The 27,883-nt window shown below is 40.6% G+C and overlaps 1 protein-coding gene and 1 non-coding gene across 17 annotated transcripts in view; one reads left to right on the plus strand and one right to left on the minus strand.

Annotated features, from left to right (window-relative positions):
- Positions 1-5,504: 5,504 nt before the first annotated feature.
- On the minus strand, positions 5,505-5,576 carry TRNAM-CAU (transfer RNA methionine (anticodon CAU)). The gene has a single exon. It is a non-coding gene; the product is annotated as a tRNA-Met (tRNA).
- Positions 5,577-9,761: 4,185 nt separating this feature from the next.
- Positions 9,762-27,883, plus strand: part of LOC147361511 (phosphatidylinositol 3,4,5-trisphosphate 3-phosphatase TPTE2-like) — a 63,475-nt gene continuing 45,353 nt past the window's right edge. For 4 of the 16 annotated variants that reach the window (XR_015138026.1, XR_015138027.1, XM_086329232.1 and 1 more), the window contains exons 1-10: positions 9,762-9,973; positions 13,576-13,667; positions 16,878-16,922; positions 17,705-17,758; positions 21,804-21,857; positions 23,200-23,253; positions 24,756-24,815; positions 26,060-26,113; positions 26,975-27,010; positions 27,708-27,773. Coding sequence is in view for 11 of the 16 variants with exons in the window: in XM_086329232.1 (XP_086185358.1) it covers positions 13,612-13,667; positions 16,878-16,922; positions 17,705-17,758; positions 21,804-21,857; positions 23,200-23,253; positions 24,756-24,815; positions 26,060-26,113; positions 26,975-27,010; positions 27,708-27,773 (479 nt within the window). In the remaining 5 variants the exon portion in view is untranslated. Of the gene's footprint in view, positions 9,974-11,894; positions 12,485-13,366; positions 13,478-13,575; positions 13,668-16,877; positions 16,923-17,704; positions 17,759-21,803; positions 21,858-23,199; positions 23,254-24,755; positions 24,816-26,059; positions 26,114-26,974; positions 27,011-27,707; positions 27,774-27,883 lie in introns of those variants that run through there. The other 12 variants (XR_015138028.1, XM_086329238.1, XM_086329233.1 and 9 more) reach the window with 11 other exon arrangements.

Raw genomic sequence — 27,883 nt, forward strand, 5'->3', positions numbered from 1 at the left:
TATTCTTGCCTAGAGAATCCTGTGGACAGAGGAATCTCAAGAGCTGCTGTACCTAGGGTCGCACAGAGTTGGACATGACTGAAGTGACTTAGCATGCATGCATGCATTGGAGAAGGAAATGGCAACCCACTCCAGTGTTCTTGCCTGGAGAATCCCAGGGATGGGGGAGCCTGGTGGGCTGCTGTCTATGGGGTCGCACAGAGTCGGACACAACTGAAGCGACTTAGCAGCAGCAGCAGCAGTGGATTTTACCTGCAACAATTATTATGATAATGTTTACCTAATAGTGATTTTGTTATAGATAGATGGAAATAGAGATATCTTTGTACTAATAGCTGGATGGATATTTATTTTGTTCTGTGGATCATAACCCAATGTTATCATTATATACTTTGTTGCTCAAATTGTTCCAACTTTGGCCACTGGGGACTCCTTTAGGTTGGCTCACATATCCTTTTGTCGTACCTCATCATTGTGGGGTTATGTTGCTTGTGGGACTATGTTGCTGGTTTGAGTACTTCATTCTTTTCTTCATTTTTTTTAAAGACTATGTTTTTAAAATTTTAATTTCTTTATTTGGCTGTGCTGGGTCTCAGTTGCAGCATGGGGGACCTAGTTCCCCGACCAGGGATTGAATCCAGCCCCCTGCATTGGGAGGACAGAGTCTTAGTCACTGGAACACCAGGGAAGCCCGAGTACTTCTTTATTTTCTGACACACAATTTTCCAGGCTCAATTACATTCTGCCTACCCCAGCCCTAGAATCAACTGCTTCTCTGAAGAACCCTCTGAGCCAAGACTTTGTCATAAGCATCTCATGTCCCTTCCATCAGCTCATGTTATGTCTTAAACAGATTTGACTTGACTGTTTAGTACACTTTTCTCAAAAACACACTGTACAGATAGGTGGAGTTTGTACTTGTCATTCAGCATCGGCTTGTGGTTACTCCTGATGCTCCTCTGTCCACGTTAATTGTCCCACAGGGATGATCCGGGCAGGAGGTAGCAGGAGGGTGGGAAGACAGAGAAGTGGACTGGAGGGCAGAAAAGGGGATGGTGTGGATATTGATGAAGAATGGAGAGGGAGGCTGGGAGACGCTGGACGGGACTCAAATAGGCACATCTGAGTTCTTTCTGCCACACAACTAGGCAAATCCGAAAACCTACAAACATTTCAAAAGGAAGTTAGAATTTTTGAAGTTTTAAGTTTTTGTTTTGTTTTGTTTTTCAGTCCAAGGTTTTTGTTTGTTTAAATTGAAGTATAGTTGATGTACTTTCCTCAGTGATTTTCAATGTATTCTTGACTCCGTGGCTATAATTAACAAACTTGATCATGCCATTCTATTGGTTTGGTTTTTCTTGGGGTGGCAAGGGGAGGGCCACGCTGAGTGGCATGAAGGATCTTCCCTGATCAGGGATCGAACCTGTGCCCCTGTAGTGGACGCATGGAATCCCAACCGCTGGACCACCAGCGAAGTCCTTAATTTTTCTGGCACTTAATCCACTCTGCCTGAAGGGAAGTTGCTCGTTGTGAGTTTGGCTTCTTTTCCTTATCTCCCTTTCTCTCTCTTGCCTCCAGCAGCTGTTCGGACTGATTTATGGGGTCGTGGCGAGTTGGTTTCGGGCTAAGTCTCACATGCTCATTGAGGATGTGTTATTACACTCCCTGTGTTAGGGGATGGATAAAGTTATACATAGAGATGTTAATTGAAAACAGAGCTACATTCACAGTGGAAATTAAAAGGAAGACTGGAAACAAATGAAACTTCTAGTTTTCTAATCTTTTTCATAAATAATGTAACTTAAAAACAACTTAGGAAACTTCAAATAGATGAATATATATCATAATGTGAATATATGCAGTAAAGCCCCATTCCATTCCAAGATTCAGAAACACTTAAGGATATCAAATACAGTACTTCTGGGGGTTTAGTGAGGGATTGTTTTGCTGTTATAGGAACAGTGCTTCTATATCTTTTTAACTGTCTACAAATGACTCTGCACTTTTTTCTACATACTTGCCCCTGTGTGTGTGAGAGAGAGAAAGAGATTCAAAGAGAGAGAGGACAGAGAGAGAGAGCAGTGAAAGAGATATGACACACTAGTTTCTTACAGGAAATTTAATACATGTCAGCACAAATCTGACACTGACTCATTTGGCAGAAAGAACAAATTCACACGCCACAGTAAACAGAGAATGGGGTGAGATCTCAAGAATAGGGGAAGGGTGGGGAGGCTGTCTACAATTTAAGATATGAAAGAGGTGCTTTCTTAAACTCATTTTCAATTTCTGAGTCATATTGAATTTTTATCCTGACACCCTCAGCACTTGTCTTAAAGGATTTAGGAAGTTTCTTCCTCCCCTCTGATCCCCACAATCATTTAGCCATTATGTCCAACATAACCTATCTCCTTCTCATCATTTCCTTTCTGTCCCCATGAGTACTCAGTTGGTTCAGCATTCACCAAGTTTTCTTTCCATCTTTGACTGTTCTAGGCATGTCTTCCTACTTGGTCAGAGCTAGCCATTTCTTTCTTGATGCCACCACTGAATCTTGTGTTAACTGATTCTCTCATTCTCTCCCAAATGTACTGTAATTGATGGCTTGTGTACTCACCTCCCCTACTTGACTTAGGCTGTGAGGTTCCTGAAGACTGGGATTGTGTCTACAATCCCAATGGGGTTTATTTCTATATCCCCAGTGCCTAGCAGGGCTGGGCACACTCGGTGCTTGATAAATGCTTGGTCAGTGAATGAAAAAATAAATGCCCAGGTGAATAAATTAAGGAGTCCGCTCAGTTCATTAATGAACTGTTACTAGCTGGTAAACTCCTCATTGTCAACCCCAAAGCAGATGTTTCTCCCTGGAGCAGACAATTCATGACAAACCATGTGATAGAAGATTATATCCTTTAAAATGATATCTACAAGTGATAGTTTCTCTTCTACAAATAATTATCTTCTCAGGATATTGAGTTATTTTTACTTTCTGAAGGCATTTGTAATTATTACACCTCGTGGTTCCATCTGGGCTTCCCTGGTGGCTCAGATGGTAGAGAATCTGCCTGCAATGCGGGAGACCTGGGTTTGATTCCTGGGTTGGGAAGATCCCCTGAAGGAAGGCACGGCAACCCACTCCAGTATTTTTGCCTGGAGAAGCCCATGAACCAAGCAGCCTGGCTGGCTACATGCAGTCCATAGGGTAGCCAAGAGTCGGACATGACTGAGCTACTACGCACAGCACAGCCATAGCTCCATCTAGTGAAGCCAACTGGTAATACAGTAATTAAGATTACTGCATGAATATGAGAAACTGAAAAAATCATTTACAGAAAATGACCCTTCCCTTTCTAGGTTCAAAAACCTTCATTTGTGTCTACTTTGTACTTTCTAGAATTCACCAATCTTTTTCTTGCCAAAAGAATCTATTTCTAAATATATGGGCAGTATCATGTCACTGGAAAATAATGTGAATATATGGAAAACTTTTACAATTAGCTTATATTTTACTACCTTTAAATCAAAGAGCCACTGATATTTATTAACACAAAATACTATTTAGATATTTTATGGAATAACATTTTTGTAAACAATGCAAACAACCCCAGCAATTTAATTTTTTAAGAGTTTTTGTTTTTAAATGTGGACCATTTTTAAAGTCTTTATTGAATTTGTTATAATATCATTTCTGTTTTATATTTTGGTTTTTTTGGCCACAAGGGATGTGGTATCTTAGCTCCCCAACCAGGGATCAAACCCATACCCCCTGCATTGGAAGGCAAAGTCTTAACCACCGGCCCACCAGGGAAGTCCCCAATTTAATTAATATTTATCAAGTGGTTTTTAGTGATCAAAATGTGCTTCAGGATAAATATCATCACATCATGATACCCATTATTGTAAAACTTCAGAATATTATAGCAAAATGGTGTATTGTTTAAATACCTGTCTACTTAGATTATAAAGCAAAGCAAGGGAGTCATGAACATAAAATACTTCAGAAGAGTGACTTACCTCGTGGTCCACTGGTTAGGACTCCATGCTTCCACTGCAGGGGACTCAGGTTCGATCCTTGGTCAGGGAACTAAGATCCTTTATGGTACATAGCATTGCCAAAAAATTAGAAACAACCAAAAAACAAACCTTCGGAAGAATGGTCGCCTCTCTGGAGAGACAAGAGGAATGGATCAGAGTAAAACCTCCAGAGGCTTCCACAGGATTAGAAAGTTTTCATTCTGTGTGAGGTCATGGGCACGTGGATTTTTATTTTATTGTTATGCTTCAAAACGTCAATGTACATATTTTTTGATCCAGTAATTCCACTTTTGAGAAATCTTCTTGCAGAAATGAAAGACCAATATACAAGGATATGCACAAAAAAGAAAGAAAGAAAAATTAAGCAAAAGAAATAAATAGTTACTATGTAAGCTCCATATATATTCTACTTTGGGACTCAGCTAAGTGTGATACATATTGGTTTTTCATAAATGCAAAATTTGATGATAAATATTATGAGCATTACCCTATGCTATGCTTCAATAAAAACTATGTTTTAAAACAAAAAAAAACTTTAAGTGATATTTTAACATTGTTTGGTATAAAAAGATACATAAGCATACTTATAATAAGGTATATTATGCTAATAAGAGAACACTGAATATGACAAAGTGGAGAAAGTCTGCTGCTGCTAAGTCACTTCAGTCGTGTCCGACTCTGTGCGACCCCATAGACGGCAGCCCATCAGGCTCCCCGTCCCTGGGATTCTCCAGGCAAGAACACTGGAGTGGGTTGCCATTTCCTTCTCCAATGCGTGAAAGTGAAAAGTGAAAGTGAAGTCGCTCAGTCATGTCCGAGAATTGTATTTGCCTCTTTTTTTATGCTACTAGAGAAAAAAGAGGCAAATACAGTTCTTTCATACCGCACTTTAAGAATGTTAAGAACAGAATGTTCCATAGGATTTTCTTCAGTCCAAAATTTTAGTATATTTTGGTAGTTGTTCCATCAACAATATTTTATTTCTTTTTAAATGTTTTTAAGGTTTTTATATATTTTTATTTATCATTACTGATGTGTAGTTGATTTGCAATATTATATGAGTTTCAACATAGTGGTTCAATTTTAAAGTTACATACTTCATTTATAGTTATTACAAAATATTGGCTATATTCCCTGTGAAAAGTGAAGTGAAAGTGTTAGTCACTCAGTTGTGTCTGACTCTTTGCGATCCCATGGACTGTAGCCTGCCAGGCTCCTCTGTCCATGAGATTCTCCAGGCAAGAATATTGGAGTGGGTAGCCATTCCCTTCTCCGGGAGATCTTCCCAACCCAGGGATCAAACCCTGGTCTCCTGCATTGCAGGCAGATTCTTTACCATCTGAGCCACCAGGGGAACCCCAAAAAAGTGACCTAAACACTTGACTAAAGAAGATATACACTGGCAAATTTCCTAATAAACTCTCTTCTCTACTCCTAAAGATCTCTTCAGGAGGAAAAGAACCCCACCTTAGCAGAGGATGGTTTCGATCCATCGACCTCTGGGTTATGGGCCCAGCACGCTTCCGCTGCGCCACTCTGCTGGTGTACTGTACCAAACATCCTTGTAACGTATTCATTCTGTACATAGTAATTTGTAGCTGTTAATTTTCTAACCCCATTAAACCCCACATCCCCCTCCCCCTGCCCAGCTGCTGCTGCTGCTGCTGCTAAGTCGCTTCAGTTGTGTCCGACTCTGTGCGACCCCATAGTTGGCAGCCCACCAGGCTTCCCGTCCCTGGGATTCTCCAGGCAAGAACACTGGAGTGGGTCACCATTTCCACTTCCAATGCATGATCCTGCTAGTAATCACTATGTGATTTTCCCTAGTGGCTCAGATGGTAAAGAATCTGCCTGCCCATGCAGGAGACCCAGGTTTGCAATGCAGGAGATCCGGGTTTGATCCCAGGGTCAGGAAGATCTCCTGGAGAAAGGAATGGCTACCCACTCCAGCATTCTTGCCTGGAGAATTCCATGGACAGAAGAGCCTGGCTGGCTACAGTCCATGGGGGTAGCAAGGAGTCAAACACGACTAAGCAACTAACACTTTCATTTCTTTAAGTCCCTACATCATTCTCTATATCTGTGTCTTGTTTCTTTTATGTTATATTCACTAGTTTGCTTTATGTTTTGGATTCTACATATAAGCAATGTCATACAGTATTTGTCTTGCTCTGACTCGTTTCACTAAGCACATCCTCCAAGTCCATCTGTGTTGTGCAAAAGGCAAAATTCCATTTTTTTTTTCTTTTATGGCTGAGTAGTATTCAATCTTATATATATATATATATATATACACACACACCACATCTTCTTTATCCATTCATCTGTCAATGGACACTTAGATTGCTTCCATGACTATTGTAAATAATGCTGCTGTGAACACTGCGATGAATTTTTTTTAAATTAGTGGTTTTTTTCTTCTTTGAATATACACCCAGGAGTGGAATTTCTGGATCATATGGTAGTTCTATTTTTGAAGGTGGAGTACACTCAAATCCCAGCATGAGAGTAAAGCTAGTTACAAAACATTGGGGAAGATTATAAATTTATTAATACTTTTAAATCCACTGTCAGCAGAGGGAGACTGATTTGTTTGTTGGTTCACTTTGCCACCATATCCTGGTGGCACCTTGCTGGTGCTGGGTAAGTAAGACGTCAGACTCCCAAGGTGGCCAAACAGGAGAAAAAGATGGGCCGGGCCAAGAGGCATATGCAGTACAACCGGAGCTTTCTCAATATTGTGCCCACCTTTGGGAAGAAGAAAGGCCCAGATGTCAACTCCCAAATCCTTTGTAATCCTGGCTTTCTCTAATAAAGCCACTTAGCCCAATCAAACAACGACAAAACACGCCATTAGAAAAGTATGCCCAGAGGAAAAGCCATGCACTTTGAGAACCAGAAAGAAGGTGTCTGCAAGCCAAGGAGAGAGGTGTTGGAGAAACCACCCTTGCTGACACTTTGACCTTGGGCTTCCAGGCTCCAAGAAAATATACTGAAGAAATTAACATATGTAGCCAATTTGGGTGCCTGGATCTATGTGAAGGTGTTGGATTCAGCTGCCCACTTTGTCAGGTTCAAATCCTGTTACTTGGTTAACCAACAGAACTCTATATTCCCAGGAATATGTCAAAGTCCTCTCTTTACATCTCATTTCACATCTTTTTGTTTTTTATAAGCATTATGTTTACAGGCATTCAGGCAACCACAATATTAAACCACAGAGCTCTAGATCTGGGGTTTTAGAACACTTCCAGGACATTCCTGGTTTCTGTGTTGATTTACCACTTGAGTAAGTATAAGTAGAGCTTCCCTGATAGTTCAATTGGTAAAGAATTCACCTGCAATGCAGGAGACCCTGGTTCGATTCCTGGGTCGGGAAGAGCTGCTGGAGAAGGGATAGGCTACCCACTCCAGTATTCTTGGGCTTTCCTTGTGGCTCAGCTGGTAAAGAATCTGCCCGCAATGTAGGAGACCTGGGTGGGGAAGATCCCCTGGAGAAGGGGAAGGCTACCCACTCCAGTATTCTGGCCTAGAGAATTCTGACACGACTGAGTGACTTTCAAGTATAAGTAAGTGTGAATATGTCCGTGTGATTATTTAGTACTTTGCTTACTTTCTTGTGAATTTAGTAATGTATTTAAAAGTACTTTTGGAAGTAGTTTCAGTAAAAATGGCAAAATAGGAAATATAGCCAATATTTTAGAGTAGCTATAAATGGAGTATAACCTTTAAAAATTCAATCACTATGTTGTACACCCCAAACTCAAAATGTTGTAAATCAACTAAATGTCAATAAAAATAAAGATATATAAAACCTTAAAAAAAACTGTTATGTAAAGAATTTGCTTCCAGTGGAAATGGATGATAGTGATATATGAGAGTTAAGAACAATATGCTGTCTAGGTAGAACAATGTTATTTCTTGTTCAGAAGTCCTAGACAAACTTCTACCCTCACCCTTAGGTTTCCCCACAGGTGAAATAAGAATATTACAGGGATTAGTAAAAGAGAGAGAGAGACTCTGAAATCTGTAATCTTCTATTATGGGTTTTGTGCCTTGAAGGGCTTTGCTGCTGCTGCTGCTAAGTCACTTCAGTCGTGTCCGACTCCGTGCGACCCCATAGACGGCAGCCCACCAGGCTCCCCCGTCCCTGGGATTCTCCAGGCAAGAACACTGGAGTGGGTTGCCATTTCCTTCTCCAATGCATGAAAGTGAAAAGTGAAAGTGAAGTCGCTCAGTCCTGTCCGACTCTTTGCGACCCCATGGACTGCAGTGCACCAGGCCCCTCCGTCCATGGGATTTTCCAGGCAAGAGTACTGGAGTGGGGTGCCATTGCCTTCTCCCAGGGCTTCTTTACTCATAGGCTATTGATTAATTCTGGGGAGTTTTTCAGGGATCTCTCTGAATCTTGACGGGAGGTACACTGTGAATTTTGCCAATACCAGTGGAGATTTTGTCTGTAAGGAGGGTGATGGCTGATTCAATAGGGACAAATAATCAGTGTTCCCAGGATCAGCTCTAGACAGAGCAAACAAAAGATGTCACAGCATCATTTAACTCATCTGATTGGCTGCTTTGATAAGTACTGTCAAATTATAGAATTATCTCCCCACCCCCTCCTTTTGGGAGAAGGAAATTCTGGCATGATACGTCTTTAAGAAGTCTCAGGCTTATACATGGATAGCAGGGGAAGAACTGAGGAGAAAAGGGTCTGTGTCTCTCAAAGGTCCTAAACAGAAGCACGCTGGCTCAGAGACAAAAGCATCTTGAGGTTCACTGGAGGTCTCCACTGTTTGAACTGTTCTACTACTCCAGGGCAGAGGCTGCTTTATAGTAGTGGGCTTGTACACCACGAGCTTAACTCGGATGTCAGTTAGGACTGGAGGAGATTCAGCCCCAATTTAGAAAAATGTGTCTGTAAACCACTTGGAGGGAGGATTGGGAAGAGCCTGTGTTACTCCTCAGGGCTCCATCATTGAGAACTGAGAGCTAGCTGGAAAGGCCCCTGAGAGGGTTACAAGTGCCCGAAGAGTTTAAGTGTCTCTTTCCCAAAGTCCCGGCTCTCTGCAATCCTAGGAGAAATTAGGAGGGTCTTGCTTTTCATTTGCTGGAGTTGAAGATTAAGACTTTTGGTGGCCTTCCACTTAGGTGACTCCTGTAGTGCTCAAGAGAGCTGGTTTGCCAGGTTAATTAAATTTGGAGTGGACATAGTTTCCGATTTCTCTTGGTCCTTTTTACTAGCAGGGAAATGTCCTGGTTTAGCCTGTAAATAAATAGAGTGAAAATCTACCTGATTAGAATTAGCATCTGAAGGAAGGTCAGAATTACCATTTAAAACTATCTGAAATCGACCGTATTAGTCATGAACAGGCTCATCAGATTTTTGTCTGCAAGCCTGAAATTTCTTCAACAGACTTTGGGAAAACCCTAGGAATTGCTCCAGGAAGCCATCTAGTGATTTTTGAGCCTGAGCGTATGACTTAGCAGGCTAGTTTTGAAACAGAAGGTAGTCATCAGATCTATTACACCTGAAACCTGCTTCCACTGATTAAGTTCCTTTTAATTGTTTTTATAAAAATGTGCAGATCCTCCAAGAGTCAAGTAGCCTAAACAATAAGAGGTTTGCCTGAGTTGTTTTCTAGAACTTGAAATCAGCTGAGCCCAATTTGAGCTCTAACTAGTTAAGACCCCCTGACCCTTCAACTGGGCATGCTCCGTGACCTTTTGACTTCAGAGGGCTGAACACTCCATCTGCAGAGCATGTTCTGAGTATACCTATTGTGAAGAAGCCTGTAGCTTAGTTCTGTCTAGGCCAGAATGAAGGTCACCTCACATTTTATTGTCTCCAATTAGCTTCAGTTTTATCCCAAAGAATACCTCCAGCCCCTCGCCTTTGAGGAAGTGGATTTGAGACTTCATCTTCTCGCTCGGCCACCTTGTAAGTAAACCCTTGCTTTGCTGCAAACTTCGGTGTCTCAGCATTTGGCTTGCTGCATGCTGGGCAAACAACCTTGGTTCAGTAACGCTTTACCAGTTGTATTTCTAGGTACCTTTCAGCATTTTCCTAGTTAGCAGTTTTAATTCAATGCTGGGCCTATCCTTAGCCAAGAAGCCTATGAACTGGCTGGTAAAAGTCGGAGATACCAGGTTGCTAAATTTGAGTAACATAAAATTCCTCTGCAAGTCTGTGAGGTTCTTTGGATTACTGTGGGGGGAAAAAAATCTACGACTATAGCTCAAAGTTCAGCTTTCGTTCAGAGAGTAGAAGAAATTAAGGGTTTGGTCTCTGGATCCTCAGTAGGCCTAATTTTAAAGGGATGGGTTCTGAAAAGTTCAGAGGAAAAGGGAGAGGGGGGAAGAGTTTAAGAGAAAAAGCAAAGTTAAGCAAGAATTAGTGTGGGGAAGTGAGGGTAGAGAGGAGGAGCAGGCAGCACAGAAGGGAGAAGACTGCCCCAGAGATCTAAGCACAAGGAGCTGAGACAGAGACAAGATGGTGCCTGGAGCCATTTTCTCTTTCTGGAATGGTAACCACTGAGAGACTTACCGGTTCTGGGCACCTGAGGTAATCTCTAATTACTAGCTGACCAAGCTGACTTTAGTGGTCATACTGTACGAAGAACAGAGTTCAGAAAAATCACTTAACAACAAACAACAGCAATAAACCCTAGAGAAAAGGGAAAATCTGATTTTTAGTTATTACATTTACTTTAAAAGTCTAGTTTTCAACAACAAAAAATTAAAACATAAACAAGGGCTGTGATCTTCGGAAGAGTTTCTTAGTCTTTTTTAATTCTCGTGTGAGACAGAAAAGCTGGAGGGGCTGGGGTTGTGTTACTGTCCTTCTTCAAGGTCAGATGAGGCTCTGGTCAAGGGCAGGTCTTTCTCACAGAAAGTAGGATGCTTGGCATATTTCAAAATGGTCTGGCCTTAAGGTCGTCAATCTGACACTGAAGTCAGTGACCATGTTTTATTAATTTTTGTAACTTGCAAAGTGCTTTATAGATATACTAAATTAATATGACTTTAATCTCTTTTCTATCTCTTCAACTGACCACTTACAGCTTCATAACATGTACCAATACAGACTGTCAAACTGATCTTTATTCTTCTTTTGGGGGTAAATTTTATATTGTAGTTTCCATACAAAATTGCTAATGTTTCACTAAGGTTTTAAAAACTTTTTTTTTTTTTTTCCAGAAATTCGCTGGGAATCCACCAGTTAGGACTTGGTGCTTTCTCTTCCATGGCCTGGGTTCAATTCCTGGTCAGGGAACTAAGATCCCACCAAAAAAAAAAACAAAACCTGAAGTGTAAAAGCTTTTTTTCCATATTTGTTTTCATTCGTTTGGTATTTGTTTACACCTTTCAGATTTACTCTACCAGGAAAATGGGTATAGTTTTAATTTACAACTAATATTTGACTGCTTCTTTTCAATCTTACGAATTGATAGCTTGAGTAAAATGAATTTTTGTGCTCCTCATTCCTATATCAATCTATTTTACTTAAAGTTAATATTAGCCAGAAAATATTCAGCTTGCTGGTCATTCTTGCCAACCTATGGGGAAGCCAAAACCTCAATCTAATCTTCAGAATCAGAATATGGAAGAAGAGCCCCTTCGTTAGATGCAAAAGGGAAAGTAACAGCAGAGAAGATCTGCTCTGAGATGCTTATCCTGGGATCTTTGATCTTGGTACCCCTACACCCGTCTTTAAGGGAAAGTCTCTTTTTAAGTCCCTGCTGCCTGGAACCAAGTTCATTGTATTCCTCACTCTACTACATCTCAGGACCACCTGGAATCTGTTGTCTAGGGTTGCCATGGACACAGGGTTCTTATTCTAGTACTGCCTTGTTAGCAGCAGCAGGTAAAGGCCTAGGGTGGGGGCCTCTGGCTGAGGACGTCCCATCACACCCTCTGCCCTTTATGTAGCTAATGTTGCCCTTCCACCCTCACAGAGTAAGAGGAGTAGAACATTTTACAGGGACAGATGGAGGGTGCGGGGAGGAGGAAGGATCAGGAGAAGGGTCAGGATAGGGGTCTTTGGGCCCGCTGACAGGAAGGCTTGCCTTGTGCTTAGCTGTGGGGAACCCTAATTAACATTCCTCTCCCCTCCCAGGGCATTTGCGGAGCCCCCTATCTCACCCTCAGGGGTCATGAGGGTGGAGGGAGTGGGGGCACTAGGCTTCTGTAGGCTGGCAGGAATTGGGCTGAGATTGGATTTACCACACTTGATCTGGGGGCATTAAAAAATAGGAAAGCATGGGAAGAAGGATGTGGCAGGGGGAGGCATTATCCTGAAAGGCAGTAGGAGAGAAATTGCTACCAGGATCTTGAGTAAAGTTCGCTCCTGCTTAGGAAAAGTACCCAAGTCACAAAATGCGCCCCACCGCCCCACAGCCCCAGCTCCGTCCAGGACGCAGCACCTCCGCTACAGCAGCCTTGCCTGCAGGTAAGCGGATGCCGCACCAGCAAGGAGGGGGCGGCCCCCCAGAACCAGGCTGGCTCTCCCATGGCCATCCGGGCTCTCGGGGCCACAGCGTCCAAACTTTGGGCTTCATACTCCCACTGCTCATGAGCTAGTGTCCCTTAAAGGTTTGGAGTTCACAGATGGCTGGACCCCAAGCCTCAAAATCAACATTGATGCACAAACTGGTCTGTTGTGGGGGAAAGATTTTGTTCTATTTGTTTATTTTTCTCTCCTTGCCCAGAATTGAGGGGCTTGTGGCACATTTCTGCTTGCCTCAGGTGGACATAATATTACTACTTGTTAACTTGGCGATGTATTAATACTTGGCAGTGGCTTTTATTCTGTGACTTAGTTTTTGTGCATGAAATCTGCCCTGTGAAATGCTGAGGTTCACATTTTTTTGCTTTCTCATTCCTGTGATTTATTCTACAGAGAACATTCTAGGATGGAAATATAAGTCACTCTGATGTAAAATTGGTTTGAAATGGTTTTGTTTCACTTTCTGGGTCCCGGGTAGCAAGTGGGTAATTTTTTTAAAGAGTCCTGTGCTTGAGCTCCAGTCCTTTGGCCACCTGATGCAAAGAACTGACTCATTGGAAAAAATCCTGATGCTGGGAATGACTGAAGGCAGGAGAAGAAGGGGACGACAGAGGATGAGATGGTTGGATGGCATAACTGACTGGATGGACATGAATTCGAGAAAGCTCTGGCAGTTTGTGATAAACAGGGAAGCCTGACATGCTGCAGTCCATGGTGTCGCAAAGATTCGAACATGACTGAGCAACTGAACTGAACTGTGCTTGAGCTAAACTTAAATTTTATTGAACACACACACAAAATGTTTTCCCCTATTTTTTGAGCTAAAATTCTAAGGGCAAATGCACAATGCGTGTTTCACAGGATATATAAAATTGCACAGTATTGCAGATTTTGTATTTGTGGATTCAAGACTTCAGAAATGCTGATCCTTACCTAGTAAGTCATATGTGTGACTTTCTTCCCAGTTGGGGGGATATCATATGTGTTTTAAACATATCAAATATATAATGGATGTGTGCTTTTGCTTTTCTTAGATTAACTGTAGATTAAATTCATCCACGAAACAAACCATGCAGGGATTAAAGAAGAATTCTTTAAGTGCCTGGCTCATGCATCCAAAAAATAAGTAAGTGATAAGGTTCAAATTTGCTGAATTTTAAGCATAATTCTCAGCCCTTAATAGAATAGGGAATATACCTGTACCTTCTTTTATAATAAATGTAAACTGTATGCAAATGAATTGGCAAATTCAAAATTTAAAGACCTTGTTGTATGCCTGTGTTTTCCTTAAAAAATACCACAGCTGAAGCAGTGTACCAGTAATAATATACACGTGACAGTCATAGTCCCTGTAAACTTCTCCTCTAGGGGTGACTGGTTGCTTTACTGGAGGAAGTTCTGTCTAGGGTGGTGAACATTTCCAGGGACGGCCACAAGGGCTTCAGTTGTTCCATCTCCATTAAAACCTGAAACATTGCTAATTCCTGCAAATGCATTTTTATTAGTGAGATTTTCAAATCAGCTTAATGGATGTTGGAAATATACAAATTTTTGAGATCCATGAATTGTAACTATCCATGAAAAATAGTAACTATCTCAAGAGATGTGTTGAGGACCAATTGCAATAGTATTTGGAAAGTATCAGCATAATGCCTGGCACTTTTTAGTAAATACCATTTAAATATTTGTAAAGTGAACATTGGGATTACAATTCAGCAATTACAAGGAGTAGACTGCATCCATGTTATGTCATGGGTGAGCCTCAAACATTTTGTGATGTGAAATGAAGTCAGATACAAGAGACAGTAAATTGTGTGATTCCACTTATATGAGATGTCTAGGAAAGACAAATCTATGGAGACAAAGTAGATTCACAGTTGGCTAGGGGTGGGAACAGGATTAATTATAAATGAACAGAAGGGATCTCATTGTGGGGATGAAAATGTTCTATAATTGATTAAATCCCTGGATTGTACATTTGAAAAAAAAATGTAAGGTGAAAGACAATTTCTTGGCATAATTTGGGGAAATTTATCTTTATTTTTTCTCAGCCTTTTCTGTTCCATGTTTTCTCATTCTCAGATGTCTGTATTCCAGATGTTAGAAATGGAGGATAAGAACATATCCATTGACTTTATTCTTTTCTACTATTTTCTGGGAGTTTCTCAATCTCACTTTCCAACTCTATTTTGCTTTTCACACGTACCCAAACTAGTTAATATCCCGTGAATGGATTCTTTATATCCAACAATTCTACTTTGACACGTAACGTTTCCTCTGGGGTTTTTTCTTTCTTTTATTTAATAATTTTATTTATGTGTGACTGCACTGGGTCTTTGTTGCTACTCGGGCTTTCTCTAGTTACTGTGAGCAGGGGCTACCCTCTACTTGCAGTGCGTGGGCTTCTCATTGCGGTGGCTTCTCTTGTTGCAGAGCGCAGGCTCTAAGGCGCAGGCTCAGTAGTTGTGGCGCGTGGGCTTACTTGCTCCGTGGCATGTGGAATCTTCCTGGAGTTTGCTCAGATTCATGTCCATCGAGTCAAGGATGCTATCTAACCATCTCATCCTCTGCTTCCCCTTCTCCTTTTGCCTTCAATCTTTCCCAGCCTCAGGGTCTTCTCCAATGAGTCAGCTCTTCGCACCATGTAGCCCAAGTATTGGGGCTTCAGCTTCAGCCTCAGTCCTTCCAATGAATATTCAGGGTTGATTTCCTTTAGGATTGACTGGTTGGATCTCCTTGCTGTCCAAGAAATTCTCAAGAGTCTTCTCCAGCACCACAATTCGAAAGCATCAATTCATACCGTCACCTTTAAGCTCTGGGCAAGGAAACTTTGGAGAAGGCAGTCACCCTAGGTTGTCATTTGGAGCTTTGGAGATGGTGGGGAGGGGGAGGATGAAGTATTGCTCTTCGGCCCCTCCCTGTTTTCATCAGCTAACCTAATGTTACCCTCTTTTGATTTTTCTTTCCAACACTTTTGCCTATTTATCTATGGCTGCGCTGGGTCTCGTTGCTGCACTCCAGCTTTCTGTAGTTGGAGTGAGCGGGGGGTAGTTTTTCCATAGTTGCGTGCAGGTATCTCACTGCGGTGGCTTCTTACGCTGCAGAGTGCAGGATCAGTGGTTGTGGTGCACAGGCTTAGTTGCCCCGAGGCATGTGGGATCTTCCTGTGTCCCCTGCATTGGCAGATGGATTCTTAACCACTGGACCACCAGGAAACCCCTGCTACCCTCGTTTTATATTAACAACATCTGGGTAATTGCTACTGGTTTCTAAGAACTCATTTATTGTCTCCAAGCAACTCAAGGGAAAGGCATGAACTGAACTTAAAATTTCCCCTCCCACTGGGCTACTCCAGTCTGCCCCTGTATGTCCACCAGCTAAGGTACTCCTTAGCCTTCCAGGGTTTGTTATTTCTTGGAATCCATACTTTCATTTGACTTTGGTATCAGTAGTTTTCGGCTGTTTCTCATCTTGGATAGAAACCCACCATTTCCCAGGGGATTATGGAAGTGTTATTACTTTAGAATCTTGAGGTGTTTTTGAAATTTAAAATATATACTGAGTTTTGGGGACATGACATTTGAAGAAGGTTGGCTGCCTAAAAACCAATGTTTGTGAAATAGTGGCTATTCAGTATGATTTTCTGAAGTTGACGGATGCAAAGTGCATTTTCATGTGTCTTATTTTACACAGGAGGAAACTGAGTTGTAGAGAGGTTAAATTAATAAAGCCAGTGATTCGGTGGTGGGAAGTCTTGATTTTGGATAATATAACCAGGTATCTTTTTGGAATAATTCAGAGAAGAATAAAAAGGAATCATTATAAATATGCTCTACTTCCAGGTCAGAAAAAAAAAATTAAAGTTTTATATAGGCCATCCTTGACCTACTTACCTGTTTCTTCTCTACCAAATGGTGACCAGGGACAAGTCCTTGGAATTGGAATATTTGTCATTCTGGCATTTTCTTTTCTTTTTTCCTGTATCCCTTTACTAGTTATCAACTGGATCCATCTCCCCATTCGTACACTCTCAGCTCTTTCTGGTTTCCCAGATTGATTCCAAGTGTGTGCATGGTTTGCAAAATGTGAAAGAAAGGTTTAATAATTAATGCTACACCTCCCTTCTTTCCTTCTCTCTCTAGCATATTCACAAACACACATAGCCCAGATGTGGTCTCAAGAAGTCCAGTGTTATACCCTGAAACTCTTTCTTCAATTTTTTCCATATTCATGAGTTTACATTTCATGTCCTGAAATTCTATTGGAAAGAAGCAACTAATTGCCTTCCGTACTGTCTGACTTTATATTTTTGTTTGTTTTTTTCACTCTTTGGCAGAGTTATGGATGCCTCTTTAGGCTCCTCTGACAACGCTGACAAGAGGTGCGTGATGTGGGTGGTGAAAAGGTATTGGGAGTATTGATGGCCAAGGAAGGTTTCTTTTCATAAAAGACTGGATGTTCTTATAAGTAACTTTATTTAGGGGTCTAGATGGGAAAAAAGAGATCATACGTGGGAGAATCCTTACTAATAGCTTGTTTGTGACCCTGATTAACTAGTAGCCAAAACTCTTGGGAAACTATAAGAATGTGTGTGAGAGACTCTGCTACAGAGTGCCAGGAGAGGAGGAAGAAAGAGGCAGAAAGGAGCAAACCCTAATAGATCTCGGCTCTAGCCCTCACCCTCCAGGGCTCTGCTCCCATCTAAAGCTCGTGTCCCAACTGTAAACCCACCGTCATGTTGGAGAGTCCCTACCCCAGGCTTGTAGCTCTTTAAACCAAACTGAGGAAAGGACTACAGGATACGAGAAAAGTAAGGATGCAGGGGAGGGACTTGATAATCAGGAACTTAGAAGGGGCTGGAAGATAGTAGACCTGCACACTGAAGTTGAATTTTAAGTAAACGCAACCTTGATGCAGTTAGACATAGAGTTAGGTTTAGAGGTAAAGAATTGTACTTTGCCAGGCTGCTTAGACAGCCCTAAGGTCTCATTACAACTATAATAAAGCCCTGTTTGTAGTGAAAATTGAAATACTGATTGCCAGATAACTAAATTTCAAACAGATCTTTAGAGTTAAAAATCAGTTTACAAATTGAAGACTATTTGTAACTAGTTAACTCTATGAAGTCATTTTGAGTTTGATGGTATGCTTTTAATTCCTTAGAGATAACTCAGTTGAACTGACATCAGGAGCCTATGATGATACCATCTATGAAAGGTGAGGTATTTATTGAGGGGTGAGGGGTCCAGGAGGATGGGGTGGAGACATTTAGTCTTGGGATTATCCATGGCAATGAAGAATTTTCTGGACAATGATCTAGAATTCTTTCTATAAAGATAGGAATTTCAGTAAGTTATGTTTACTATGTATTTTAGATTCGAGGAATCTTTATTCAGGTAAATTCATTATATCACTATTCCATATAGACTATCATTAATGAGATGTTTCTCTATCTATTGGTATTTAAAGTAAAATAGAACAGTTCTTCTTGATGGTGGGAATGAAGATGTTAACTTCCGTGAAAGTGTTAGTCACTTGTGTCCAACCCTTTGTGACCCTGTGGACTTGCCAGTCTCCCCTGTCCATGGAACTCTCCAGGCAAGAATACTGGTGTGGGTCGCCATTCCCTTCTCCAAGGGATCTTCTCAACTCAACCATCAAACCTTGGTCTCCCACATTGTGGGCAGAGTCTTTCCCATCTGAGCCATCAGGGAAGCCCATAACTTTGGTAATCCATAGGAATAAGTCAGTGTGACGTTTTGAAGGGTGGGAACTGTTGGTGGATATCATCACTGGGGAGATAGGGTTTATGCTGAGGCAAGAAGAAAAGGGATAACTACGGACAATAAAGATAGTGGCACTGAACAGCACCTTCAGTCAACTGCATCTAATTGACATTTATAGAATAGGTCATTTAACAAGAGCAGAGAATGTTGGGTTGGCCCAGAAGTTCATTCAGATTTTTCCATAACAGCCTATGGAAAAGCCTGAACAATTTTTTTTTGCCAACTCAATATATTCTTCTTAAGCTCACATGAAACATTCACCAATATAGATCACATTCTGGGACATGAAACCCACCTTAGCAAATTTAAAAGAAGAGGAATCACACAAAATTTGCTGTCAGACCACAGTGAAGTTAGAAGTCCGTAACAAAGATAGTTTGCAAGTCCCCAAATTCTTGGAGGTTAAACAGCATACTTCTCAGTAACACATGGGTCAAAGCAGAAGTCTCATGAGAAATTTTAAAATATTTTGAACTAAATGAAAACAAGAGCTATCAAAATTTGTGAAATGCAGCAAAGCCAGTAATTAGGGGGAAATTTATAGTCTGAATTCATATATTAAAAAAGAAGAAAGATCTAAAATCAATAAGCTTCCAGCATAGGAAACAAGACCAGTATAAACCTAAAAAAAGCAGGAGATAATAAAAGAGCAGAAATCAATGAAACTGGAATCAAAAAATCAATAGAGAATATCGACAAAGCCAAAAGCCGGTTCTTTGAAAAGCAATAAAGTTTGTATCTCTTTGGCCAGACTAACAGAAACAAGAGACAGAAGACACAAATTGCTGTTGTCAGAAATGAAGATCATCATGTCTGATCACAGGACATTGAAAGGATAATAAAGGAATATTATGAACAACTCCAAGCCCACGAAGTTGATAACTTACATGAAATGGAGTAATGCTTTAAAAGATACTACCAAAGCTCATACAAAGATCATCCTGAACAGGCCTGAATCTGTTAAAGAAATTGAATCAGTGACTAAACCTTCCATAACAGACCCTAGGCCTAGATGGCTTCACTGGTCAATTCCACCAAACATTCAAGGAAAAAATGATGTCAGTTTTCTAAACTGTTCCAGGAAGTAGAAGCACAGAGAAAAAATTTAACTCATTGTCTAAAGTCAGCATTACCAAAACCAGATAAGAACATTACAAAAAAATAAAAGCATAGGACATAAGAGGCAAAAATCCTAAACAAAATGTTGCCAAGTTGAATCCTACAATGTAAATAAAAAATTTTATACCTAGACCAAGTGGGACTTGGATGGACAAGGCTGGTTCAACATTTGAAAGTCAGTCAATGTAATCCATCACATCAACAGGCTAAAAAGAAAAAAATGATTGATGCAGAAAAATCATTTGACAAAATCTAACACTCATGATTAAAAAAAAAAACAACTCAGCAAACTAGGAATAGAGAGGAATGTTCTCAACTTGATTTAAAAAAAAAAAACAACAAAAAACACAGCCATAAAACCCCTGCTGCTAAGTCACTTCAGTCGTGTCCGACTCTGTGTGACCCCATAGATGGCAGCCCACCAGGCTCCCGTGTCCCTGAGATTCTCTAGGCAAGAATACTGGAGTGGGTTGCCATTTCCTTCTCCAATGCATGAAAGTGAAAAGTGAAAATGAAGTCGCTCAGTCATGTCCGACCCACAGAGACCTCATGGACTGCAGCCTACCAGGCTCCTCCATCCATGGGATGTTCCAGGCAAGAGTACTGGAGTGGGGTGCCATTGCCTCCTCCGAAACCCCTACAGGTAGCATCATATGTGATGGTGAGAAACTTGAAACTTTTCTGCAGAGAGTTACAAGGCAAGGATGCTCTCTGCCCCATTACTCCTTTTTAACATCATACTCAAAATTCCAAGGAGGATTATAGTAATGAGCAATAAGAAGGAAATCAAAGTATGCATGACGGAATGGAAACAAATGTCTTTGTTCACAGATGACATGATTGTCTATGAAGAAAAATCCAAAAGAATAGATTAAAAAAAAAACTGGGTCTAATAAGCTTGTGTCCTGTAATCTTGTCTAATTGCTTTAATATATTGATGCAAAAACTGATTACTTTCCCATATACCAGTAACAAACAAGTGGAATTTGCAATTAAAAGCAGAGAACCATTTAAATTAGGACCCCCCCCCCATAGATTTATACCTAAATATATATTTACCCAGTAAAATGTACAAAATGTATATGAGGAAACTAAGTTCTTATGAATGAAATTAAAGAACTAAATAAATGGCAGAGACTTTATCTTCAACAAAGGAAGTCTCAATATTGTAAAGATGTTGATTCTTCCAAATTGTAGATTCAATGCAATCTGAATCAAAATCTCAGAAAGTTATTTTTGGGGTATTGGCAAACTGATTCTAAAGTTTATATGGGAAGGCAAAAGACCCAGAATAGCACCCACACATTGAAGAGTAAAGTCAGAGGACTGACAATACCAACTTAACTTAGTATAAAGCTATGATAATCAAGACAGTATGATGATGGTTAAAGGAAGTCCAGAATTACATGTGGTATGTGAACCATGTATTTTTTTTTTTTTAGTTTTTTTAAATTTATTTTTTAACTGAAGATTGCTTTACAATATTGTGTTGGTTTCTGTCATACATCAACATGATCAGTCATACGTATATATATTTCCCCTCCCTCTTGAACCACCCCATTCCAACCCTCTAGGCTGTCACACAGCACCGGGTTTGAGCTCCTGAGTCGTACAGCAGTTCCCGCTGGCTATCTATTTTACATATGGTTGTGCATATGTTTCCATGCCATTCTCTCCACTCGTCCCATCCTCTCCTTCCCTCCTGTGTCACAAGTCTGTTCTGTATGTCTGCATCTCCATTGCTGCCCTGCAAATACTATGAACCATGCATCTCTTTAATCCTTTAGCATGCCCTGAATGAATGGACATCAGAAACCTAGGAGGATGCCACCAATGAAACATGAAATATAAATGAATTTGAAAGATCAATACATTTTGTATGTACATGTATACACATATTTATATACTCATACCAATACAAACACAAATATATAAACACAAAGATGAGAGAAAAAGAGGTGAAATTTTCAAATTCATTCTTAGGAGTATCTATGACAAGGTATTTTTGACATTGTTATTAAATCTTCTCACTGTAACACCTATTGGTAACTTTCTTGAATCTAGTTGAATAAAAGAGGAGCAGGTCATAAGAGGAATCCTTCCTAGTAACTACCAGCCAATTCTTGAGTCATTAACTTTTTTGACAGGTCAAATATATTTATTACAAATGTATATGAAATCATGTCTAGGAAAAATGAGATGTCAGATTCCAAATAACTTATTTACATGTGAATTTTCTAAATTTCTAAGAGTTATCCAGTGTATAAGTTCAAGGGCAATTATAGCCAAACTGAACTAAAGAAGTTGCAGTCTACAAGTCTTGTGGCATCTTATTTTGTCTGTTTTTAATCCTTTAGCATTTCCCCGAGTACATGGACAACAGCATCCTCTGAAGTCCTCTCCAATGCAAAGTGAGCCATGATGAATAAATGTGTATGTAATATGCACACATACATACATTCATAATACACATATACAGAGAGGTTGAGATTTGATGTTCACCTTTAGGAACATGCACGGGAACGCAGAGTTCCCTTGATACTGTTTCTGAAGTTCTCTCATGGTAAGATTCTATATCTAACATTCTTTGTCTTTAAAAAAAATTGTTTTTTAATTTTAATTGGAGAATAATTACTTTACAATATTGTGTTGGTTTCTGCCATACATCAACATGAATCAGCCATAGATATACAAATGTCCCCTCGCTCTTAAACCTCCCTCCCATCTGTCTTTTGAATTGAAGTAGAAAAAAGATGGACAGGTCATAAAGGGGGTCTTTTAAAAATTTTTATTTTTATTTTTGGCTGCACTGGGTCTTCGTTGCTGTGCAAGGGTTTCTCTCTAGTTGTGGTGAGCAGGGGCTGCTCTTCACTTCAGTGAGCAGGCTTCTCACTGCAGTGGCTTCTCTCATTGTGAGCACAGGCTCTAGCGTGCATGGTTCAGTACTTGTGGTGCACGGCTTTAGTTGCCCGGCAGTGTGTGGAATTGTCCCAGATCAGGGATTGAACCCGTGTTCCCTGCATTGGCAGGCGTATTCTTAACCATTGGACCACCAGGCAAGTCCCAGAGGGGGTCTTTTTAATTCTAATATTTGTCACCTTTGATTACCATGAGTGACACTCTTATGAGACTGGGTTAAGGGAGGAGAGAAACATTTTCAAGTAAGGAGGAATTAGTTGTGCACAGGGAGCAGAGGAATCTCCAGCAAAAGAATGGAGCTAATAGAACCCAGATTGTCCATGACCCTCCAGAGCTTTTCACCATGTGAAGCTGGCACCCCAAAGCCAAACCCACATCACACGGAAGGGGCCCTGTTTTAGGCCTGCAGTTAATCTACAGTGTCTGAGGGCCAGGAAAGACAACCCTGATAGGGGGGTTAGAGGGTGATGAAGGGACTTGAGAAACAGGAAATGATGTGGAGGACGAGGAATGTGTACTTGCAAATTGAAGTTGAACTTGAAATAAGTGCCACCCCAAAAGGTTGCTGTACGTTGGGTTAGATTCAGTAGTAAAGAAATGCACTTATTCTTGAGTCATTAACTGTTTTGATAGGTCAAAAATATTTATTACCAACTATATAGAATCATTTCTAGGGAAAATGAGATATCAGATTCCAAAGAACTGATTTATATGCATATTTCCTATGAGCCAGCCAGTTTATAAGTTCAGGAGTAACTGTGGCAGATTTGAGCTAAAAAAGTAAAAGTCTGGAAGTCATATGATATCTTGCTATCTCTGTTTTTCATCCTCTAGCACTGCCCTGACTGAATTGACAGCAGCGTCATCTGCAAGATTCCAAATGGCAAAGTGAGATACAATAAATACATATATAATATGTACACATGTATGTACATACATGCATAATATATCTTAATTATAATATATCTCTCTTAACACAGAGAGATTAAGATTTGCGATGCTCACCCTTAGAAGCGCCCATGGGGGTACAGAGTTCCCTTGATACTGTTTCTAACGTGCTCTCATGATGAGATTCTATGTGGAATATTCTTTGTCTTTTATAAAAAAAAGTATTTATTTTTTGACTGTGCTGGGTCTTCTTTGCTGCTTGCGGGCTTTCTCTCATTGCTGCCAGCAGGAGCTGCTACTCCTTGTGGTTGCAGGCTTCTCACTGCAGTGGCTTCTTTTATTGCAGAGCACAGATTCCAGGGCATGCAGGCTTCAGGAGTTGCAGCACTTGGGCTCAGTAGTTGTGACGCACGGGCTTAGCTGCTCTAAGACATGTGCGATCTTCCTGGACCAGGGGTAGAACCCATGTCCTCTGTGTTGGCAGGCAGACTCTTATCCACTGCACCACTGGGGAAATCCCTATTCTTTCTCTTTTGAAATTAAGTAGAAAAAGAGATACAAGACATGGAGTCTTCGTACTTCCAATCTTAACATCTCAGTTACTAGCAGCCAAAGTTTTGGGAAACTATCAGATTGCCAATGTCTGAAACTCTGCTGGAGTGGGTCAGGGGAAGAGAAAAACTTGTCTGGAGCAAGGAAAATAATAGTAAATTATAAATAGTAAGTAAGAGCGTAATAGCGTGGACAGGAAGCAGAGGTGGCCTCAACAGAAAAGAATGGAGCTAATAGACCCAGATCTGTCCCTTAGCCTCCAGATTCAGCCACAGGTGAGGCTGATAATGCAAATCCAAGCCCATGATATGATCACTTTGGATGGAGGCTCTGACTCAGACCTGTGGTTGCTTGACCGTATCTCGGGGCAGGAAAAACCAGTATGTTTCCTACAGAACACAGACATAGTCAGGAAGTTAGGTTGGTCAAGAAAGATGGGTACTTACAAAAGGAATTTTAAATAAATTCCACCCCCAAAGGCTGTTATACATTGGGTTAGGTTCAGTAGTAAAGAACTGAAGTTAAATCTTGAGTCGTTACCTTTTTAAGAGGTTTAAGATATTCGTTGTTGTATAGTTGCTGAGTCCAGCTCTTTTGCAACCCCGTGGACTTAATCTGCCCGACTCCTCTGCCCATGGAATTTCCCAGGCAAGAATACTGGAGTTGGTTGCCAATTCCTTTCCTAGGGGATCTTGCCGACTCAGGGATTGAGTTGCACACAGATTCTTTATGGCTGAGCCATCAGGGAAGCCCTATTAAATATATATGACTTTTCATAAAGCCTCATTTCTGGGGAAAATGACATACCAGGTCTCAAATAATAGATTTACACACTGGTTTTTAAAGGGTTATCTAGCTTATAAGTTAAAGCATAATTTAAACATTTGAACCAAAAAGTTTAATCTGGAAAATTATTTGGTATCTGACTATGTGCCTTTTTAATCCTTCAGCACTACCTTGACTGAACTGGCAGCAGGAAAACCTACCGCTGATGAACCTACCACTGAAATGTGAGATAGAAACAAAGATAGACTTAAACAAAAGTGTTTAAAAAAACGCATAAATGCAGAGAGCGAGCACCCAGGAGAGAGGGAAGCAGAGGAAAGGGGAGAGAGGTTGCTATTTGAGAGGTTCATTTGTAGGAGTATTCATGATATAACAGCGTCTTTGACATTATTTCTAAATCTTTTTGCTGTAGCCTGTGTAAGTATCTTATCTTTTTTTTTTTAAATCTTGTTGGATAAAAGAGAAACAGGTCATAACAGAGATGCTTCTTAATCATCTGTTTCTCTCTCATTGTTTTGTCGCTAAGTTGTGCCTCTTTTGCGACCCCATGGACTATCGCCTGCCAGGCTCCTCTGTCCATGGGATTTTCCAGCCAAGAATACTGGAGTGGGTAGCCTCTCCCTTCTCCAAGGATTGGAGATTGAAGCTTTATCTCCTGCTTTGGAGGGTGGATTCTTTACCACTGAGCCACCAGGGAAGCCCTTTCTCTCTCTTAGGAGCAGTCAAACCCCCTAGGCAGCTATCCAAATGCCTGTGTTTGAAGCTTTACTAAAGTGGGCTAAGAAAGGAGAGAAACTTATTTTGAAGCAAGGAGAAGGTTGTACTTCTGAAGGGGCTCAGGTGTCAAGAAATGTCCATAAACTTGATCTATTCGCCCCATAGGACCAAGATTCTCATTATAATCATATAAAGCCTGGTTTACAGGTTTCAAATGACTGATTAGAATGTTATTTGGGGGACAACTAGGTTTTAAATTGTAGAGTACATGTGTGTGTGTGTGTGTGTGAGCTCAGATGTGTATGACTCTTTGCAACCCCATGGAGTGTAGCCCGTCAGGCTACACTGTCCCTGGGGTTCTCCAGACAAGAATACTAGAGTGGGTTGCCATTTCCTTCTCCAGGGGATCTTTCTGACCCAGGGATTGAACCCATGTCTTCTGCGTTGGCAGGCAGATTCTTTACCACTGGGCCACCTGGGAAGCCCAAATTTTAGAGTAATTGTAGGTAATCTGCAGATCCCTGGGTTGGGAAGATCCCCTGGAGAAAGAAATGGCAATCCACTCCAGTATTCTTATCTGGAGAATGCCATGGACGGAGGAGCCTGGTGGTCTATAGTCCATGGGATTGGTGCAAAGAGTCAGACAAAACTGAGTGACTAAGTCTACTATTATTTCTGTAGTTAATTTGCATTTAAAAATAAGTCTAGGGAGACATGTAAAGTCTTACTGTGTGCATTTATGATCTTTTAGCTGTGACCAGAGCAAGGTGAAAAAAGTAACTTATGCTGAATCCTGCAATGAAAGGTGAGATATATATAGATAAGAGTAAGTGCGGGTGGGGGGGTATTGAGATTTGTGAAATTTATTCTGAGAAGTGGCTACTGGCAATACAGAGTTAACAGGACACTTTAGCTAAGATTTTTGTTTTTCCAGCCTCAACATGCTACTTTCTTTTTTGGATCTATTTGGGGGAAAATAAACAGGTCATAAAAGGAGTCTGCTTACTGCTAGTCTGTTTTATTACCCTTAGTTAGGAGCAGCCACAGCCCTGAGGAAAGTATCAGATTGCCCATGCATGGGCCAGAAGAGGACAGGAGAAGGTCTTGGTGGACAGAGAGCAGAGGGGAGCCCTTAGCAGGAAAACTATGTATCTCATAGGTCCTGAATATGTCGCTCACCTTCCACAGCTCTGCCTCTATGTGAGGCTGGTAACCCAAACCCACCATTACATTGGAGGGACCCCTGCCTTGTCTTGACCGTATCTCTCAAGGGCAGGAAAGACATCTGTGATTCATGAGAGGTTACTGGACGGTGTAGGGACTTGAGAAGGCAGAAAATTACAGAACCAGTGAGATGAGTACCTACAAACTGAAGGTGAATTTTGAAGCAAATTTCATCACAAAATGGTGTTACACTTGGGGATTGGGTTCAGGAGTAAAGTACATAACATTTGATGTATTAAGTTTTTCCACATGACTAGTATTTTTCATTACTGATATATAATGTTCATTTCTACAGAAAAATGAAATACCAGGTTTTAAATAACTGATTAAAATGCTATTTTTCAGATAATTAGACTATCAATTGCAGAGTAATTATAGCTAAGTTGTATTTAAAAATCTATAAAACGTATGGAGTCTTACTTTGTACATTTTAATCCTTCAGCTCTGACTTGTGTAACATGAGAAGCATCGATGAAAGGTGAGATACAAATGGGGGAAAGGGGAAGGAGGACGTTGGAATGCATGAAATCCAATTAGTCAGAGTCCCCATCTCAGGCAGCCTCCTGATTCCAGGAGAAAACAAGATATCCATAATATGTGAAAAGTAGGTGGTGCAGGGACCCAGGTTCCAAATAACTAATTAACATATATATATATATTAGAGCTTAACCAGTTTTTAAGTTCTAGAGCAAGTGTATCCAATTTCAGCCAAAAAAGTTAAATCATTTGATGCTAGGTTCATTTTTAACCTTTTATATTGACCTGAATAAATTGACATCAAAGGTCTTTGACTAGTTTGATATAGCTTCTCTTTCAATGACACTGCCATCCAAGACTGTTCAGATCATTTACCTGGGTCAGTGCTATCTAGAGAGTATTAATCTCTCAGTCTATATAGAAAAAGTGAGAAAGGCAGAGATTTATACAGACTTATAGTGACAGAGGGAGAAATACAGATTTGCAAAATTCAGTCTTGGAAGGATTCGTAGTAATACAGAATTTTCTAGACAATACTTCGACATTTCTTTCTGTAAGATTGGGTCTTCCAGTGAGCTAAGTCATGTTGACTACCCTTTAGATTTAAGGAATTCTTTTTGTTCAAGTAAATTTTTCACATCACTGTTCCATGCAGCAAGTCTCTAATGATGTATTTTTGCATTTGTTGGTGGTTGAAGTATAATAGAACAGCTGTCCAAGATTAGTGATGTCGATGAAGACATTGACTTTCTCAACCCACAATAGTAAGTCCGTTTGAAGTTCGGAGGGAGGGAGCTGTTGATGCATTTCTTACCTTTTGGAAGATGGGGCTCATGCTGAGGTGAAAAGGAAAACTGTGGAAAGATAGCAAGAT

This window comes from Bos grunniens, chromosome 12 (genome assembly GCF_055505025.1).
Source record: "Bos grunniens cultivar Pamir isolate PY7600 chromosome 12, Bosgru_T2T1.0, whole genome shotgun sequence".
Lineage (NCBI taxonomy): Eukaryota > Metazoa > Chordata > Mammalia > Artiodactyla > Bovidae > Bos > Bos grunniens.